At 39.4% G+C, this 19,834-nt stretch overlaps 1 protein-coding gene across 2 annotated transcripts; it reads right to left on the bottom strand.

Moving 5' to 3' along the window:
* Positions 1-1,520: 1,520 nt before the first annotated feature.
* Positions 1,521-19,595, bottom strand: pcmt (protein-L-isoaspartate (D-aspartate) O-methyltransferase). 2 transcript variants are annotated; one of them, XM_036582387.1, is made up of 8 exons: positions 19,447-19,595; positions 12,427-12,531; positions 11,395-11,426; positions 11,144-11,248; positions 9,261-9,381; positions 7,086-7,171; positions 4,975-5,144; positions 1,521-3,070 (listed from the first exon to the last, which is right to left on the bottom strand). In XM_036582387.1, the coding sequence occupies exons 1-8, from the start codon at positions 19,499-19,501 to the stop codon at positions 3,058-3,060; spliced, it is 687 nt and encodes a 228-aa protein (XP_036438280.1). In that variant the 5' UTR covers positions 19,502-19,595; the 3' UTR covers positions 1,521-3,057. The 2 variants fall into 2 exon arrangements, with proteins under 2 accessions (XP_036438280.1, XP_036438281.1); XM_036582388.1 differs by having other exon boundaries at positions 4,923-5,144; positions 19,447-19,594.
* Between the last annotated feature and the right edge of the window lie 239 nt (positions 19,596-19,834).

Below are 19,834 nucleotides of genomic sequence, written 5' to 3'. Positions count from 1 at the left end.
TTTGGTGTCTTAAGTTTGCTTCTTTAGCTTTGCAGCTATGAGGCTAGATAAAAAGTACTGGAAGTCGACCAGTGGTTCTCAGTCCTGGAGTACCACTGCCCAGTATGTTCCCGGTTCTAACACTGCCAGTTCACCTCAGGAAGGGCTTCTTAATTACTTCTTAACATGCAAGGCAGCGACTAGCAAGCTGTTAACCCGCGCCAAGACATCTGTTAGCCTAGCTTGTGAATAGTTAAGTGAAGCCCTCAGTTTGTTGAGCTTGCTGCATGGCGTAGCTCTCAGGACCACTGACACCCTCGTTTCAGTACCAGTTTTAATGAGCCCTTGTCATTTCCCCTCAGAGAAAACCCTGATGCCATGTTAAGGGCTGTTCTGTTACTTTATCAGTTCAAGTGAAGGGTGTTAGATAAGCCCTCAGAGGGGTGAGGGACAGCGTGAACTCCAGTGTCAACTTTAACAGCTTGCTCAGAAATCATTGCGACCTGACACATTTCCCTTTACTAACTACAAAATAACGGCAAACAGAGCTGTTCAGCAGTCATAGCGGTAAACCACTTTAAAATGCCAAAACCATAGCATTTGTTTTGCTGGGCTTCAAGTAACAGACTACTCCATTTGTTTTACAGGACACCTCTCCTGCCACGAGTGGCCATCCGAGGAGAGAGTGGGTGAGGGCAAGCCAAAAAAAGAACTAAAACGAGGCCACAGACTTCTATTAAATTAGCATTGCAGCTTCACTGCAAAACTACAGAAGCAAACTTCAGATACCACGTCTTGTCCGATCAACTGTGTGGAGTAAAAGAAAAATTTGATTTGATTTTTCAATAACCCATTCATTTAATACCAAATGAAGCATTTGATATAATAAGGATTTAATGGATATCAAGAGAACACACACATGGACTTAAGTCACTTGGAAGGACATTTCAGGCAAAATTAAAGAAATTATCCATCTCTGCCTTTTATAAACATGGCTACTAGCCTCCAGATGTGGTGTGTAGTCATCAAACTAGTCATCAGGGACCCCCAGATGGTCCACATTTCTATTTCATTTGTTCAGTTGTAGCAAAAAACTTGAACCACTTGCAGGCCACGAGGACCAGTTTGAAGACCACTGCTCTAAAGTGAGATCTTGAGGGTGGGGGGAGGCGCTTTTGAAAAACTACAAGCACTTTGGGACATAAAATTGATGGTGGGCTTTTTTAATGCTAGCTGGTTAATGCAAACGCCAGATAGCTAGCATTACTGCTAGGAAGTCTGCATTTATTATCCTCCGGTATTAATCAGTGACTAAACTAGCAGTCAAGATTTCTTGAACACCTAGTATTCCCAGTAGATGTATGATGTATTTGTGTAATGCATCCTGGGAACTGTAGTGAGAGAACATTAATGGATGAAAACTAAAAGGATATAACAACATTAAATGCTAGTTTTAGACCAAAACGCGCCTTTTAAGGTCAGCTCAATTAGGCCCCCGCCACTCTTCGCTATTTCTTGCCAAAGACGAGACAGACAGATGGTTTGCACTGCGTTGAGTTTTATTTTTACAAAGCCACGGTTGTGCGAATGCAGGCAACACACCACCTGCGCAGAGAATCAGCATGGTGACCAGTGACAGCGAGCACTTCCACAGTGGAGGGGGGACACAAGCTCAGCCCTGCGTGTGTGTGTTAGTGAAAGTGTGTGTACATGTCTGTGTGTGTCTGTATGCCTGTGTGTGTGTGTGTGTGTGCAAAAGCTGGCTTTGTGCTCTTCGTACGCGATGTGAACCTCCAGTAGTAGCATGTCGGTCAGTGCGAATGTGGGCAGCCAGTCTAAGATGCCATTAGCATGAGCTGCGTGTCAATCAGCTAGAGTGAGCAGGGTTAAAATACTGTCAATAACCAGACTGAGCAAATCTACACTAAACTCAGCTGTAGCTCTGGAAGATAAATGCCGTTGGAGAATGGAGATCTAGAGCAGAGTTTCTCAAACTGTGTGGCGGACCCCCAGGGTTTTTACAAGTCAGGGACAGTACCACAAAATTAGCCAGCTAGCTAGTTAGGTTGTTAGCAAACTCATTTGGAAATATGCGCTTAGAGAAAACAAGAAAATTGTTTGAGATGAACCACTTTACTTAAGCAAATTAGAGTATTATACTTCCACCAAATCATCAATGGCTTAGTCGTTTCAAAACGAAATAAATTACCTAGCTAGTTAGCTGTAAAACTGGAAAACTGAGGTCAATCTCTTCAACTTCATGTCCAAGAAAGCACATCAGAGTATTATATTCTTATTGACTGGTTACACAGCAGTGAAAGAAAAATGACTTTAGCGTTTTAGCAAGAAAGAAGACTTTCACTTAATTTCTCAGCTTGGGGGGTGGGGGGTCCTCAGTCACGAACAAGCCTTTATGAGAACGTTTGGGAAGCCCTGTTCCAGAGGACGCCGCCAAACAAAACTCAGTGTGTGGCCTTGGAATTCCCAGAACGTTCTGGGATCATGACTAGAGTTGAGCCTAGATGTGTTCAGTGAGGCTGCAGCTTCTACACTAGAAGCTGAGAGCGTCTTTAACATTAGCATTGAGCGCGTAGTGGAGTGCGGATATATATCCTCTAAGAACACTCTGTCTCATTCCTACAGTCCATATGCGAAATAGCACCCCCTACACTCAGCTCCAAACAAGCTGAAATGCACATAAACAAACAGACAAAAAAATAATAATTGCAATACTGTAGTTATCACAAAAAAGAAAATGTGCACCTGCAAATCAAAAATCGAAAAGAAAAAAGTTCACAACCCCAAAGCAAACTGCAGGCATGAAAATGTCAAGACAAAGCCCCACTCTTCTTTTCCTTTTTAAGAGAGATCAGTCTGTTCCATCCATCCTGAGGGCTCTTTGGCCACACAGCGGTCGGACTGTTCCGAGAGCGAGAGTGCAATCAGTGTGGGTTTTCCTTCACCGTGGGTTTACCATCTCGTAGTTAGTTGTTAAGTCCTGATGGATGGTGTATGTTATGAGCGTGTATGTTTGTGTTTGTACGTTTGTGTGATGGTGAATATTGCCAGACTGTCGTTTCAAAGTTCATCCCTATGAGAGACAAAGAGAAAAAGGTTACACTGGAAGCATCTCTCGTATGCACGTTAGAGGTCTGCATGGGTTATGAAACTGAAGCCTGAACCCAGCCCGAACCCGACCCAACTGGGCCCAAACTCTACACACTTATCTGAAAGTTTTTGCAGTAGCTGAGACTCACTTGTGATGCAAATTTTGGCAAATTCTTCTAACCAATAACAGACCATCCTTAGTTGGCGGTTAATCATTAATCAAGGATGCAAAATATCGATTACAAAACAGACAGTTCCAGTTCTGAAATCTGATTGGCTGAGCCTTACTCAAAGCCACTGTAAAACACTCGATATATGCACACTTATAAGCTTACTATGCTTTTTAGTAGGTCTATCTAGCAGAACCAGTTAGAACAGTTACTAAGACCAGCTTTGCCCAGGTGTATAAAATCAAGCACATACTTGATGAGATGAATTATTTTCAATGGCCGAGCAGCTACACACAGGCCTGAGATCACTATGTGCAATGCCAAGTATCTGCTGGAGTGGTGTAAAGCATGCCAGCACTGGACTCTGGAGCAGTGGAAAGGTTCTCTGGAGTGATGAACCACACTTCACTACCTGGCAGTCTGTTGGCAGATACCAGAATGCTACCCACTGGAAAGCTTAGTGCCAGCAGTGAAGTTTGGTTGAGGAGGGATAATGGTCTGTTTTTCAGGGTTTGGGCCCCTTAGTACCAGAAAATGGTAATATTAGTGCCACAGCATAGAAAGACATTTTAGACAACTATACACTTCCAATTTTGTGGCAGCAGTTTGGGGAGGACCCTTTCCTGTTTCAGCAGACTACGCCCCTGTGCACAAAATGAGGTCCATAAAGACAGTTTGGCGAGTTTGATGTGGAGCGACTCCAGTGGCCTGCACTGAGCCCTGACCTCAAGCCCACTGAACATTGGAATGAGCCAGGCGTCTTCGTCCAACATCAATGCCTGACCTCACCTGTTTTTAGACACAAAAGGTGGGGGGCAGCTCCATATTAACACCCATGGTTTAGAAATGGATGTCAAGCAAGCTCATATAGGTGTGCTGCTCAGGTGTCCACATAGTGTTGGCCATGTAGTGTGCTAGACAATGCTAGAGAGGGAGCATACACATTTACATTTGCATATCCACTCAAATAAAAACAAATCTACTATGTAAAAAAAACACTCATTAGAAAACAAACCCAATCCGAAGCCATGGTCGATTCCATATGTGAAAAATTGGCACAAAACCTGATATTTTGTCAAGTCCGTTCGGGCTCGGGGCGGGTGGCAGACCTCTAACGCGCATTCACACCAATCATGTAACCAATCATGCAACACACACATTAAAATATACCATCCCACTGGATGAGTAATATAATTACAGAGCATGCTCGCTACACGCTCTCCAATATCCACCACACGAACACACGCTTATCCATTCCCAAACTCTCTGTCAGTTCACACTTATCAGTACAAGGCATGATTTGTGACGAGGCTGAAAGACAGCCTCTTCTTCAGTGCATAAACTCTGCTGTGGGAGCCATGCCTCTCTTATAAAGCATTCAGTGAGTCAAACTCAAACTCAAGCCCATACCTTCAGAAAATTTAACTTATGCAATTAAAAATAAATACATAAATAAAAAATAAATAAATAACTTTTCTTCAAAAAAATCATTAAAAAGTTTTTTTTTCTTTCCTTTAATCTAGAATGAAACCAGGCACACTTGTGGGGGTTAAAGTTAAAAAAAAAATTAAAAATCGTGCAGGCGGTCATCATGGTATGGAGAAGCGAAAAAAAGACGACAAGCAGCAAAGGCAGCCTCGTCTGCTCCGGACCACACCATTTCACCTGTGCCCTGGGGGAGGGAGAGGGGGAAGAGGGGACAGGAAGTCACTTCCACCTGGACCACTGCTTGTCTTTGTCTGTTAAAGGCACGTAAATCACCCCCATGAGGGGCTTCATTTTGGTGCTGCCGTCCTCCATCTTGTCGTGCTGCTCCAGCATCTGGTTCCCTCCTGCAGGCCCCACCGGCAGGATCAGACGCCCGCCCGGCTTCAGTTGGTCCAACAGCTACACAGACAACACGTGCAGGCTTTTAAAGGGCCCATATCATGGAAAATCACATTTTCCTCACTTTTCTTGAATAATAAACTTGAATATTATATGTAAACACTGACAACAATGATGACGTTTTAGAACTTTTGACATTCATTCCCCATTCCCTATGTTCCATGTCTGGAAGTTAAGCTGCAAAACAGCCAGATTTTAATTCACTGTTTTTGTGATGTCCCAAAGACCACTGTATTTCCACATATATCCGCCTATCCTGCCTACAGCAATTTAGCGCTGTCCATTCATGCTGAAGTTACAAGAAATTTTTCAGCCTGGACTGCTTTTTAAAATAGGCACGACACAAGGCAGCCAATCAGAAGAGAGTGTGTTTACATATACCGATCTTAAAGGCACAGCAACCAAAACAACCTGTTTAATTAGAACGAATAAAATCAGTTTGGAAATTATGATTGCTTTTAGAATACATAACTACACAAACATCATACATGGACTTGCATGGGGAAAAAATAAAATACAAGGAAAAAAGTATGATATGGGCACTTTACACTATGACAGGAATTGCATGACAAATTTTACTATCTGACAGGTTATTATATATCATAGTTTATGGGCCAATTGTAACGGAACACTGAATTTTGCTTAGGGCAAAATTCTTGCATTTTTCTTAAATTTATTTTTCTTTTCCTGTCCCCTTTGTTTTATGTTTGTGTGAGTTTATGTACCAAAAACTTGATTCACACAACCACTTTTCCAACCTCTCTTTATAACGTTTGCGTTACTGTGACTTTACAACTGATCTATGAAAATGAGCTCTGTTCTGATTGTGCCTTATTTAAAAATTAGTCTTATAATTTCACTGTTAATGGGCGGAGCTTATCTGTTGTGCATTGGAAAGGTGGACATATGTGACATCACAAAAACAATAATTTCAAAACAGGCTGTTTTCGCAGCTTAGTTTTCATTTATGGACCATATAGACTGGAAAGCATATAGACTGAAATTTTAACAATGTTTCTACAGGAACAATAATGCTTTCATAATAAGAGTCCCATATACATCAACTGTTACATGTAAGTTTACTTGATTTAATGTAACATTAAAATATTTATTAAACAGTATATATTTATACTACTACTACTACTACTACTACTAGTGCTGCTAGTAATAATAATAATTAGTATTATTATAATAAAATAATGATAAGAATAGTAATCTTAAAATAATTACAATATTACTACTATTTTTGTTATTTTAATAGTTTATTCATTTTATTATTTATTAGTTATATTTTAAATTTACTAATAATGATCATTTTTGTTATTATCATTATTATTAGTAGTAGTCATGGTTTGTGGTGACAGAAGAATTCTTAATAATCACTCACTAAAATGCACACAAATTAGCATACATAAAAAACAAAATAAACTGGGAAAATAGGGGAGACTTTCCCCTATATTTTAGTTTAGAATATTGAGTAAAACTTTAGATGAAAAAAGACTAATTATCAATAATAATAATAATAATAATAATAATAATAATAAGACACTTTTTTCCTGTGTTTTCAAGCAGCTTTCTTTGCAGAACACCAATAGCTAGTGGCCTCTAGGTAATTTGTTTTTAAGATTCTTGTGCTACAACAAGAACACTTCAGAATATATAATATTGAGCAATAAATCTTAATGCTTGTCATGAAATTGTCCTCTGCAATACAATAGTTGCTTCTGTACAGCTTCAGTATACTGCAATCTTATGGTACTATTTCTGATGCATCAAACACGCCCACAAAAGTAGAAAACAATATGTACAACAGCAATAACTACAGCAACTGACACATTTGGTGCATGAAAATCATAAACACACAATGAGCATCCCAATCAGTGGGTATGTCACTAATGCAGTGAAACTGATGTGATGCTTGTGTTTCAGAAGAAAACTTACAGCCTGTGGCACAGAGGGAGCTGCAGCTCCTACGTGAATAGCATCATAGGGTGCCTCCTCCGCAAAGCCCAACCTTCCGTCTCCAACTGCAAACACAAACACACACAGAGCATGAGCGCACGCCAGCATGGCCGAGGCAGCCTCGGTGCCAACTTCATCCCTGAACAGAAGGGCAGGTTGCCGTAGCAATGCCAGTCTTGCGGTGATGCTGTTTTGAGTGCAGAAAGACCAGGCAGCTTGGAATGATTCAAGGCACATACACACCCCTCAACAAATATGCAAGTAGCCTTTGTATTTAAACCTGAATCACTAAAGACTGCCCTCCCTCAGCAAACCAACTTCATCTTTATGCTAAAAATCGACATCAAATAGTAATTCATAGTAATTCATTATTTATAGATGCACATTTTGTGCAAAAAAAAAAAAAACAAACAAACAGCAAACTAGGGTAGGATTAGCAGGACAGTAGGATAACAGGATAGCTGTTGGGTTGGACGCTTTTAACAGACAATGTGCAGTAAAAAGGATGCACAAAAGGAAAAAAATGTCTGTGCATAGTTGGGATTTAACCCTGCTAAGTATCTGTATTTATTCATTATTGTATCTTTTTCAGCTTTTTACGAACACTGGAGTTCCTGCTAAAGCCTGAGTAGACTGACAAATCAATGTGATTATTAGTTATTAATCCCAGTGTTACTGAGCTCTGCTAAAGCCTGAGTAGACTGACAAATCAATGTGATTATTAGTTATTAATCTCAGTGTTACTGAGCTCTACTAAAGCCTGAGTGGACTGATAAATCAATGTGATTATTAGTTATTAATCCCAGTGTTACTGAGCTCTGCTAAAGCCTGAGTGGACTGATAAATCAATGTGATGACAGTTATACTGAACTCTTGTATGAAGATCATAAGACATAGCTACTCACTTCATAGTCAAATTTGCAAGGCTGTATTGTGATGTAGTGAATTGCTTTAAGACAGCAGTGGGCTTATGGGAGCAGCAGTGGACTGAAGCAGGCAATGAGAGTCAACATAATGGGGATAATTTTGTAACTTTATTTAAACAAGTGATTTTTTTTATAAAACATTTTAACAGAAGAATTACGCGAAGAAAATTGCCAACCAATAACGTTGAGGGGCAGTGTGAATTAAATAAAAATGATAACAGCAGTTTTTCAAGTGTCTTATCAATAATCAAAAATTCTGAATGTATCCTGAATCTTACTTTTTTTATTGTAATGGAATATTATATGGACAGTGTAGTTGTTTACAAATTCTGTCCAACCCTGAATCTGTGTTTTATTTTAATAACGTCGTCCATGTCATATTTCAGTCCTGTTATGCTGTTTGACAAGTTGTATTACAACACAACAGGCGGAACTGTGTTAACTGTGGTTATGCTTGCTAAACAGATCATGCTTGTGGCCTTTCCACACACAGAATGTTTTCCAATGTGAAACGCTGACCTAACTAGCTGATGTTCAGCCAAAGCCATTAAACACTGAAAGAAAGTTTAATACAGCCCAGCTTGAAACATTACTGCATTAGTTGTTGGTCTGTAAAGGGTTATTCAGAAAGGTGCCGTATGCAGCCTCTAGGGCAATACTGAGGCATGTTTTCTGGATGCCCCCTTCGAAAATCAACATACGTTCCGCTTTGCCTTGTGTTGCGTAAGTTCTGGTAAAAAACAAGCTTGTTTTAGTCTAATTAATCAACAGTGATCAGAGCACAGAAATTGCTAGTCTATTAGCGTAGCTGACAACATAAATAAACACAAATTTCAAAAAGACCTATAATGTCCAGCTAAATATTAATGAAATTTATTAATGTGTTTACATTAAAGGTAAGAGATGAATAGATTACATCTAAATACAGAACGAACTGTCACTAATCTATTATTTTTATTGTTTCACATTCTCACTAAGTATGTATTAGCACAGGCCTATGCATGTTACATTACTACAACATGGAATGCTTTACTTATTGTGGGTGTTGATGGAAGTAAAACTGGAATGAAAACTTTTTGTACTTTTTTAAATAAATGCACGTCTTATTTCACTTCATAAAATATTTGGTATATATTTGTTATATCTCTACTTGTGGGTCACGGTATGAAAAAGCTTGGGAAACCCTGAGGTAAAGAACCTGAGCCTAGATTCTGGACCTTTTACTTACCAATAAGTTTGATGCGCCCAGATGATATCAAAGAAGGGTCATCTTTCTTGACATTATTGACCGAGTCGTCCACCAGTTCCTTTATGTGATCGATCCCAATGACTTTTCCCTTTGGCCCCACCTGCAACTCAAAACAAACGTTGTAACATTGAAACTCCAAAGACACGCATAGACAAACTGCACACTTTCATGTTCTGAAAGAAATTGATCTGTTTAACCATTCTAAAACTTCAATTTGCAAGATGTGTTCCCACCATACAAATAAATGCATGAAGAACTGGACAGGCATTTCGATAATATTTGCTGTTTAAATTGGGTTCAGTGGGGGCTGATGTGAATTTAGCTGCATCACTTAGAAAAGGGGGGGGTAGAAAAACAAAACCAAAAAAAACAAACACACAATCTGTATTAATTCCAGCAGAATTCAATACACTCTACATATACAGAGGCTGTAAGGCTCTGTCATTTCATTGCATCATAAGAAGAAACTGTCTGTGGCACAGACAAGACTTTGCACGCTGGTGGCAGCAAAGGGAGATAAACTCAAGAGAGCAAGACCCACAAAAGTCACAGTGAATTACAATGCATAAAATACAAAGCAGAGATAGCATTTCACAGCAGCACGATGATGATGCACAAACAAAACAAAACTAAAGCACCCAAACTTCTACAGGTTTACTTGCCAATAGAGGGAAAGTGCTTGTAACTAAATAGGACTAATATCAGCTCGGTACATGTAACGTTAGGCTATATGTTGGAAAACAAAGTTTCATAGAAGAGATGAACATTTTCAGTCATAAATGCTTAAATGCTTGCATGTGTTTAACACTTAAGATTGAGAGTTGTTCATTCCAACCATAAATGTAGTAATAATTAAACATGCTACAATTGAGAAAAAATAGAAAGTGATCAAGTTGAAAAATGCAGCAGAAACATAATCGCTAGATTAGCTGGTTAACTGAAAAAATAGCAAATCATAAGAAGTCATTGAGCGTGTTTACCTGCACTCAATAATTCAATCATAATCGGATTTCTGCACTTATCCGATTATTCAAATGGTCATGTAAAGACCATACTCCGATCTCTCCGATTTCTCAGTTTGCACATGTGCGAAAACAGACCGGAAATAAGCAAGCAGCGTTGCCGCGAGATGCATCAAAACACTTTTGGAGCGACACTGAAACCAACTACTTGAACACTAAGTTTGAGTTTTACATTACGTTTAAATCACGTCGTCTTCTGTGAGTTTACTGGCTGGTTGCAAAGCAGAACTCTTTTACTCTTTTTTTCGATTACTGTCTGACTCATGTAGACCCGGAGCTTCCCCATTATCTGATTACTCAAGTGCTTGTAAACGTTTATCGGATTACTGCCAAAATCTGCTTTTCTGCAGTTATCGGATTATTAAGCGCATGTAAATGCACTCCTTGTTACCTGCAGGCCTAATCTGAATATGCACATCTTTAAACAAACAGTATTTGAATATCCCAGTGAGACAATTATTTATACTGTTATAAATAAAGGTTAATAAAGTTAGTGCATGTTGCTACCATAAAAGGTGACCTGTATTGTTGATTTAACATATCAGTTGACTCGAACGATACCAGTTTATACTGCACTGTTTGAAAAATTTCCAGTTATAGCTCTGAGTACATGACCAACATCAGCCGCTTGTGTCCCAACATTCTCTGCGATTACGTCATGCTAAAACTCTTATTTTCTCTTATACTTCCAAACTACTACTGCCTTATTCTAGTAGCTGATTTAATAAACAAACAGACGTACGAGTTCGGATATCGGCACGTCCATCCCTAGCGGCAAAGGGGGAAAAAAAAAACAAAAAAAAGATGTCATGCTGGAACAAGAGGCTGACGGTGACTCACCATTCTGGCAAAACAGACAGACAGTATGCCACTGCCTGAGCCCACATCCAGTGCTTTGGCACCCTCATACAGCTGATCATGTAGGAGCTCCAGTGCATATGCGTGCTTAACACACATAGACATACAGACACACACAAACACACACACACTTTAATCAGCACCTGTTCTCACTGCAGTGCTCCAACAGCAACTGGGTATCATTTGGTCTCAAATAAAGAGCTCGAATGAAGGCTGAAAGACTTGGAACATACCATGTGTGGTGCACTGATGGTTGCCTGGTAGCCTGTGGAGGTTCAAAAGAACTACATTCACAAAAACATCAGAGAATAAAAACCGCCAACAGCTAAAGCACAGCTGATTTAAGTGCACTAGCCTCAAACAAGACCATCTATAGAATAAAACACATTTAGGATAACAGTGAGCCTAGTCAAGCTAGAATAGTTTTACCAATTGATTCCCAATGAGATCTTTAATTTAAACCCAGTCTAAATCTAAAATGTTTATAGTATTTCCAAGTCTGTAATACTGTAATACTGGGAATGCTTTCAAACCAGTATGAATCTGAAATGTCTGTAGTTTTACAGGTCTGACAAAAAAAATGTAGTGATTTGAATCCAGTATGAATCTGAAACATTGTTAGAGTTTAATAGTCTGACAGTAATAACTGTGGAGTGATTTACTCCAGTATGAATCTGAAACGTCTGTAGAGTTTAGCAATCTGACTAATAATTGTGGAGTGATTTAACGCAGTATGAATCTAAAACATCTCTAGACTTTAGCAGTCTGACAGTAATAACTGTGGAGTGATTTAATCCAGTATGAATCTAAAATGTCTGTAGAGTTTAGAAGTCTGACAGTAATAATGGTGGCATGATTGTAATCCAGTTGAATCTGAAATCTGAAATGTCTGTAGAATTTAGCAGTATGGTAGTAATACATGTGGAGTGATTGTAATCCCATATGAGTCTGAAATGCCTGTAGAGTTTTAGCAGTCTGACAGTAGTAATTCTGCAGTGATTTTAATCCAGTATGAATCTGAAACGTCTGGAGTGCGACAGTAATGACTGCAGAATGAAGGTCCTGTAACTGGCTGCTCCCTGAGCTCCTTCAGTAACAGCAGCCCGGTTTGAATGGATCAGTAATGCAGTAATAAAAACTGCACAAACGTGGCAAAGCGGCACGTTATTGTTATTTAGAGTAGTGCAACTCACATAATGCAAGACAAAACAGCATAAAGCGCTTAAGACAAACTATAACAATAACCTTTAGAGTAACATGCATACCTATAGACTGTGGAGAGTCCATATAGGGGTTACATCTGGAGTAATGGGCACGATTTGTCGCCAGCATAACTTCGTACACACGGTCCGACTTAATGATGCCATTTTCTGGAGAGACAGAAAACACAAACGCACAGGTTCAGTGTAATTTTATCTATTTGTGTAGACTGACTGACAGCTGGTGTCAGAGGCTGGAGGTGTCTGGAGCAGCTGCTCTTCAACATACATGGCACCCCCTCACTCCACTTCTGCATGGTTTGTGAGGAGCCTAACGCATGTTTTGCATGTTGGATGAGAAAAGGAAGCTCCCTCTTGTGATGAGCTAATATTATTCAGGACAATGGTGGATGCTGATGCAGACTTGCTGTCTTTAACACAAGGTCTAGGCTCCTCAGTGGACATGCTAACATGTTAGTTCGCCAGAGAAATATTTTCAGTGTCCCTGGGACCTAGCAAACATCAGCTGGAGCAGTTAGTGAAAAAACCATGCCAGAGTTCACCAGCCTTGTTACCTAGCGTTCTCTGTCACGTCCTGTGAAAACATAAAAATCAGTTTTTTTTTTAAATTGTTAGTCTGTATATTTTCTCAGTCTTCAGGTCATGAAAAGTAACTAATTCAAAAATAGTGATTCCATTATTCAAATACTGGTACCTTGAATGATTAACCAAGTACTTGAGTACCAACGCATACAGAACACCCCACTGGATATTTTGCATGCCAGTCAACTGCCTTTTTCCTATCGCAGTTCTCACAATCCACCCGGTTTATGAGCCTGTATTTCAGCACAGTCTAACACAGCTTGCAGTGGAATCGGTTTCATTTTGTTTTGACACTAACAAAATGCCTTATTCTTTGTGTTTAGCAGAAAAAGGAACAGTTTTCTTTCTTTCTACCACCACCATATTTCAGGCAGGGCTTCAACTAGTCGAATGCTGACTAACAGATTTATTAGCTGACTAGGCAATGCAACCCTTAGTGTATGCAACAAAAACAGTAGTTATATCAATAATTGTAACAATTTTTAAGCAGTGAATTAACTGCTAAAATTGTGTGTATATATATTTTTTTTTTTCTTAAGTATTAAGAGCAAAACGTGGGGCAATATGAACTCTTTTTGGGAAAGTAAACTCAGTCCATTTGTCTAACAGGTCAAGATGGAGAAAAGGTTACCTTTGACCTCTGATAGACTGAGACATCAACACTTCCTGTCAGACAGTTTCAACTACAGTCATGTAGAAAATCGAAACAATACAGTCCACTGACTACACTGTACAATACAATGTCACACTGAGTACCCTCACAAACTTTACTTGCCCAGGCATTAAATCTCGTAACTGCTGTGTGGTTGCACAGCCATGCTAAGTCTGCAAGGAGATCTGGCTATTTGCAGAAGCTATGCTAGAGCTTTAATGCAGTAGAGGTGAGGCCCAACAGGCCAACAGGCCAACACACCAAGCACCATGATTACCATGCTCCCAGAATTACTAGTAATAATGTTACTGAGCTATCAGTCAACACACTAAAACTAGCAATTAATCTGTTATTTTTTGTTACGTAGTATTATATTTGCCAGAATTCATGACTTTGATATTTTCACAATACACAGTATGTATGATATTTCGTTTTTCTGATGCTTCCAAATACGTTAGAGCTAGCTGGAGCAAGATATGAAAAATCGGTACAGTGATTTTATATTTTTTAGAGGCGTTGACTAAAATAAGATGTTTAAAAAGGAAAAGGAGGAAACAAACCTAAAAAAACGGTAAAAATAAATTATTAAAATAAGATAAATGGTATAAGAGACGTCCCATGCAGTTACTAAGCACTGATGTTTTCAGGCCCTCTATAATTGGTCTAAATCTGTTTTTAAGACCCATGCAGCTGTTCAGTGTCCTAGAAGTACTAACAATACACACATAAATATTTCAAAGCGTATCATGATGCAATTTATTATTTATTCATCATATTACCCACCCATAAACAAAATTTGGGGCAATGGGGAGAAAAAAAAATGTTTTTGGCAACATACGTGGTCTGGAAACAGCCTTTAACATTAGCTCACGGAAACAGAGCTCCATTTACACCCAACTGACACAGCCATGGGAACTGTTTTATAATGTGCTGTTATATTTAAGACGGATGGGCAACACGACAGCTAGAAGTGACAGAGGAGGAGCTCAAATCCGGATTAAGACAACTTAAGTACTGCAGATAGGAGGAGAAAAAGGGGTCAGATATATGTGTGTTAGTACAGAGAGGGAAAGAAAAAGAGAGAATAAATTATCTCTTAACATTGGTATACAAAATATACCAAGGTGTGAAATATTCAGTCAATGAAACATTTGGCTATGTACACAGCTAGACCAGTGTTATGCCTATGCACATCTAAAAACCCAGCCTCAATCTGTCTGGACGCTTTACCACCAAAAGCCACTGCAGCACCATAACACGGCCCTATTTTCCAGCTGTACAATGGCTAAACGGATAAAACGACTTCAGCACAACCAATGTGGATGAGCCAAATCAGCGGTACAGCCAAAACGATCTTTCAGATAGAAAGTGCACAGTCAGAACCAGCTGAAGAGGCAGCGATGTAGTCACTGACGTCAGCGATGGAGCAGTTCCAATATTTTTAGCACAGAGAGATCACCCACTCCACTAGAGTGCTTTCCGATAGTCTATCTGAAGTGCACAGGGCACTAGGCCTGAGCGAAAGGATGATGGAATCAGATATCTCAATGACTGACAGGTAACCCATTGAAAATGCTTAAAAGGCAATAATTGCCTTGTTGGGAAACTGACCACCTCTCTTGATAAAAGAAGTTTTTTTCAGGCGCCTGCACGTGTGTTCAGTGGTCACTAAAGTTGGAAAGCAATTCATTACCTGTGAAGGAGAGTAGATGATTCTCCCATCATTCCTGGCTGCGATTTTAACCTGTATTTTACTGTGGGCGGTACTTCAGCTGTGACTTGCTTTTTTTGCTGCTTTTTCTTGTCTCTAATTTAAATTGCAACATGTTTTATGGTGCATTAAACACATTTCAGCCTGTATAGGCCACGCCTACTTTGCACCATTGCCACACTGGTCTGATTTAAATATTTTTATACTGAGCAGGAAAATGAGAGATGACTGATATCTGAAGCTACATTGAAAAAGGAGTGCATCCTATCAAAATACGTGCTGTGTCTTGAATGGATGGTGATCCAATCACCACGATCAGGTCATGGTGATCAGATGTTAATGCCAAGTGTAAAGAGGGCCTTAGACCAGCAAAGCACAAAACTGTACAAGGGCTGGAAACACTGCTCTAGCAATGCTCTTAATGTAAATTATAAAAACAGAACTGGTTCTAAAATCATATTAGCCGAGTCATGTCTGAAGTTATTGTACAGCATTTTATATACATGGACACATTGCATTTAAAAGAAACCAAATAATTACTAAACACCAGTCAGATATTTGTTTATGAAGGAAGCCTCCATAACTAAACATAATATGCTTTTTTCTCAGTATTTCGTGTGTCCATGCTTTGCCTTTATTGCAGTTTCCATTCTTTTCAGGAGAATTGCTCACAGTTTGTCAAAGAAATCTGCAGGGATATTTTATCCACACCTCCAAAGTTCAGTCTTAGAAGTTGGCTGCATTTTATGCAAGTAATAAAACACATTCAGTGATGTTGAGGTCTGGACTCTGCGGTGGACAGTCCATTGTTCTGAGAACACCAGCAGCTTCTTTGTTTGATCTGCAATTTTTTTCTTTTTTTCTCAGTGAGGGCTTCTTGACAGCTACTCCTTTCAGACTTACAGCATAGAGTTGTCTTCTCACAGTGGAAAAATGGACAGAAAGTGATGTGGATATTTGTTTTCACATCTGAAGCAAGAGTGGAGCTTGATTTTCTCCTCTCTCTCAAAGATGACAGAACTGTTTATCTGTTGGGGACCATTTTGGGGGTCTACCAGGTCTTGCACGGTTGTTAGGAGTCCTATTTTTCTCTGAAAGTGTATTATCTTGTATCTTATCTCCTCAGAAATATCACTTTAAAAAATTAATCACTTCTGCTTACCAGTTATTTTGACTGGAGATGAATTAAACAAACATTGGTGTCTGATTTTTTCACAGGTCTGTAGATATGGAAAGAATTCTGCTGTTTGGCAGCGAAAGCATAATTTTAATAATATGAAATAGTTTGTTGCTATTAACAATAAACTCAATTTCAGTCAACTGTTTAATATTGGTGTATATCATCATATAGTTTTAGGCCAATGTTTCAAAAAAGTAATAAACTCTATATTGCTTAAATCTCTGTTAAAGGTGTTTAAAACATTCAATAAAATCTGCATCACAGCTTTGTGTGAAAATGTGTGACACAACCTAAACTCATGCATTATAAATGCTTTATGTCTGATTCTTTCAGAATTTCCCAGCAGTTAGTCTAACATGGTTTCTGTTCAATTTAACTCGAAACACATCTTCTTTTGCCTTTCCATACACAAGCCGTACTGAAGTACCATGGCAGAAACCTTTGTGTGGTTACCAGACCAAGACCCTTCAGAGAGAGGCTTCTCATGTCCTGCACTCTTCATCTATGAGTGGCCATTCATCCTAAATATAGTGCGCTGGACACTGTCCCACAGAATGAAAACAGAAGCCCAGCAGGATGAGTTTCATGCTAGACTCAGTAGAAATATTATTAGGCACAGATAATCTCAGGGTAAGGAGCGCAACACATACTTCTACACTGGCCTTCCGTATGAGAAAAAAATGGTCAGACATGATCAACGTGGTGCTGAGGCATGAACTACAGTCCAGTTTAGAAAAGACAGAGTTGCAATGATTGACAGGTTTTAATATTGACATTTTTTAACATATGGTTTCCAAACCTGGCATGACCTCAACCTAAGGGTCAAAATGTCAACCTGGACACACGACCCCTGACCAGAAGCTATCCCTGAACTGCAGTGCTGATGCATACAGATAAAATGAATCAATATAAAAGAAGACGAAACGAAAGTATTACCACACCCTACTATCGCATAAGTGCGCAACCAATGTGCATTAGGCCTAATGTTTGTGAGGACCATTTTAGAGAGCTTTTAGAAAGAGCTAGCTTATGAATACCAGAGGCGTTGGCTCCGTGCTTGAGCACAGTAAACCTTCATGTTTCTTCCCTGACTAAAATTTTCAATAAGATGTTGAGCAAAAAGAGATACAGGACCTTTAAACCTAAACATGAGGTATGCATTGATACTTCTACTGAATTACAGACTTCAAACCCCTAAATAATAACAAAAATAATGAAAATATTCAACTACACTCAGCATCACTAACCAAAACTGCAGCAGGAGAATTTAGACACTACTGGACTCCAATTCCTGCCTGTTGTGTTTCTAAAACATGTTAATATTAATTAATGTTTTTTGCATAACCAAAAGATGCTCATGGATATGTCTTTTTAAGGTTTTCACTGCAAAACAGCAAACTAAATTTGCAGCTAATATGGAAGCCCATTCAGGCCAAGTACAAGAGAAAAATAACTGCCTTTTTCTGTTTTTGCTTCTGGCATTAATATGTTAAAATTTTGGTTTATTACGTCAAAAGATTGACTTTTTTATGGCAAAACAATGACATTTTCTTACATTTCTGAACACCTTTTCCACAAGATTTTAACTTACAATATAGACATTCTGACTTATGTCTTGAGAGGAAATTCTGACATATTATCCTGAAACAAGTTATTTATATATAACTATTTTGGAATAGGAAGTCACTGTTAAGACATAGTAAGTCATTTTTTTGGAGAAAATTAGTCATTATTTAGACATAATAAGTTAACACTTCCAGAACACAAACTGTTATTTCAAGATGCAATGACTTGAATGCATTGACTTGAATTCATATACATACACACACACATCATATATATATATATATATATATATATATATATACACACACACACACACACACACACACACACACACACATATATATATATATATATATATATATATATATATATATACACACACATACATATACATATATACACACACACATACACATATATATATATATACAGAAATTAAAATACATTTTTCCCCTTCTAACTTACATACCGACCACTCAGAAACCGAACTTAGAGAAGTCAGCTAGCGCGGCTAAGCTATGCTAAGCTAACCTGTCAGTAATGGGGCGGGTACGTTTTGAATAACAGAGAGGAGCTGACTGTAGGTTAGCTAACATTAGCTAGTTAGCTTAGCCATCTGCATTTGGTTGCTATTTCCATTCTAACCTGCACAATAATTCCTCATTTTACTTTCTTCTTGGTATTAATAATAACACTGAAAACAGAACGGCTAACGCAGCTAAGCAACGTTATCAGAACCGACCGAATTAACGGTCGTTTGGCCACTGACAAGCACAAAACACACCCACCCCACACATGAACAGCTACAACATAACATCGCACACACCATCGTTCATTTTAACATTATTTTACATTATGGTCATATCAGGTATTTTTATCAGGTGGTCAGGCTGCAAAGCTTGGCGTGACCACAATGACACATTAAGTTAGCAGCTAGGTTAACGTAGCTGGCAAGACCAAAATAAATGACGCAGACTGAAAAAGTAAGCGCATTTAATGTTATCTAGCCACACCAAAGGGAAGAACGTACTGTCCTGAAACAAATACATACATAAACATACGTTAAATGTGCACTAAAATTAGGAGACTGCTATCTGAGGTGCAGAAAGGAGAGGCTCACGTTGGCTTCTTATACCAATTATCCCGTTCCACCTTAAATGGTGCAGCAGTTACATTCTAGCGCCTCAGGCGCCAGACCGTAACTGCTGCACCATTTAAGGTGGAACGGGCAAATTCGAATCAGAAGCCAACTTCAGCTTCGCCTTGAAGTTAAATCTTCGCTGCTTAATCTCCGGGAGTATTAGGTGTTTCTAATCCTCTCCGCTCGACGGGGGTGGGTGCGAGGGGTGGGAAGAGGGTGAAAAAAACACTCACTGCGGAGATTGTTGACGAGCTCTGCTTGGCTGGTTCCTCCTGATTTCCAGGCCATTATTAAACAGACTCTGCGGATCAGGTAGAGAGCGGCCGTCAGCGCCGCGCCTGCGCACACTGCCTTCCCCACAACACCCGCCGCTTCTAGCGCGGACGCAGGCGGCGCGTCACCGGACATGTCCGCGCCCCACCCCCCTCCTCCTCCAGTGATGATACCTAAAGCTCCGCCGAGCTCCCGCGCGGTCTAGAGCTCATGCACGGGGCTGTGATTTTTATTTGGCGGCTGCCGCCCTTGTTGTTGACTAAAAGTCTGCCGTAGCCTGTCTGTCTCTCTCTCTCTTTGCAGTGCGCGCTCGTGTCCAGCAGGAGGAGAGCGCGAGCTCGGTCTAAT

Source organism: Colossoma macropomum, unplaced genomic scaffold (genome assembly GCF_904425465.1).
Source record: "Colossoma macropomum unplaced genomic scaffold, Colossoma_macropomum, whole genome shotgun sequence".
Classification (NCBI taxonomy): Eukaryota; Metazoa; Chordata; class Actinopteri; order Characiformes; family Serrasalmidae; genus Colossoma; species Colossoma macropomum.
Note: the sequence above shows the minus strand (reverse complement) of the source record. Positions and strands in the feature narration are given on the sequence as shown.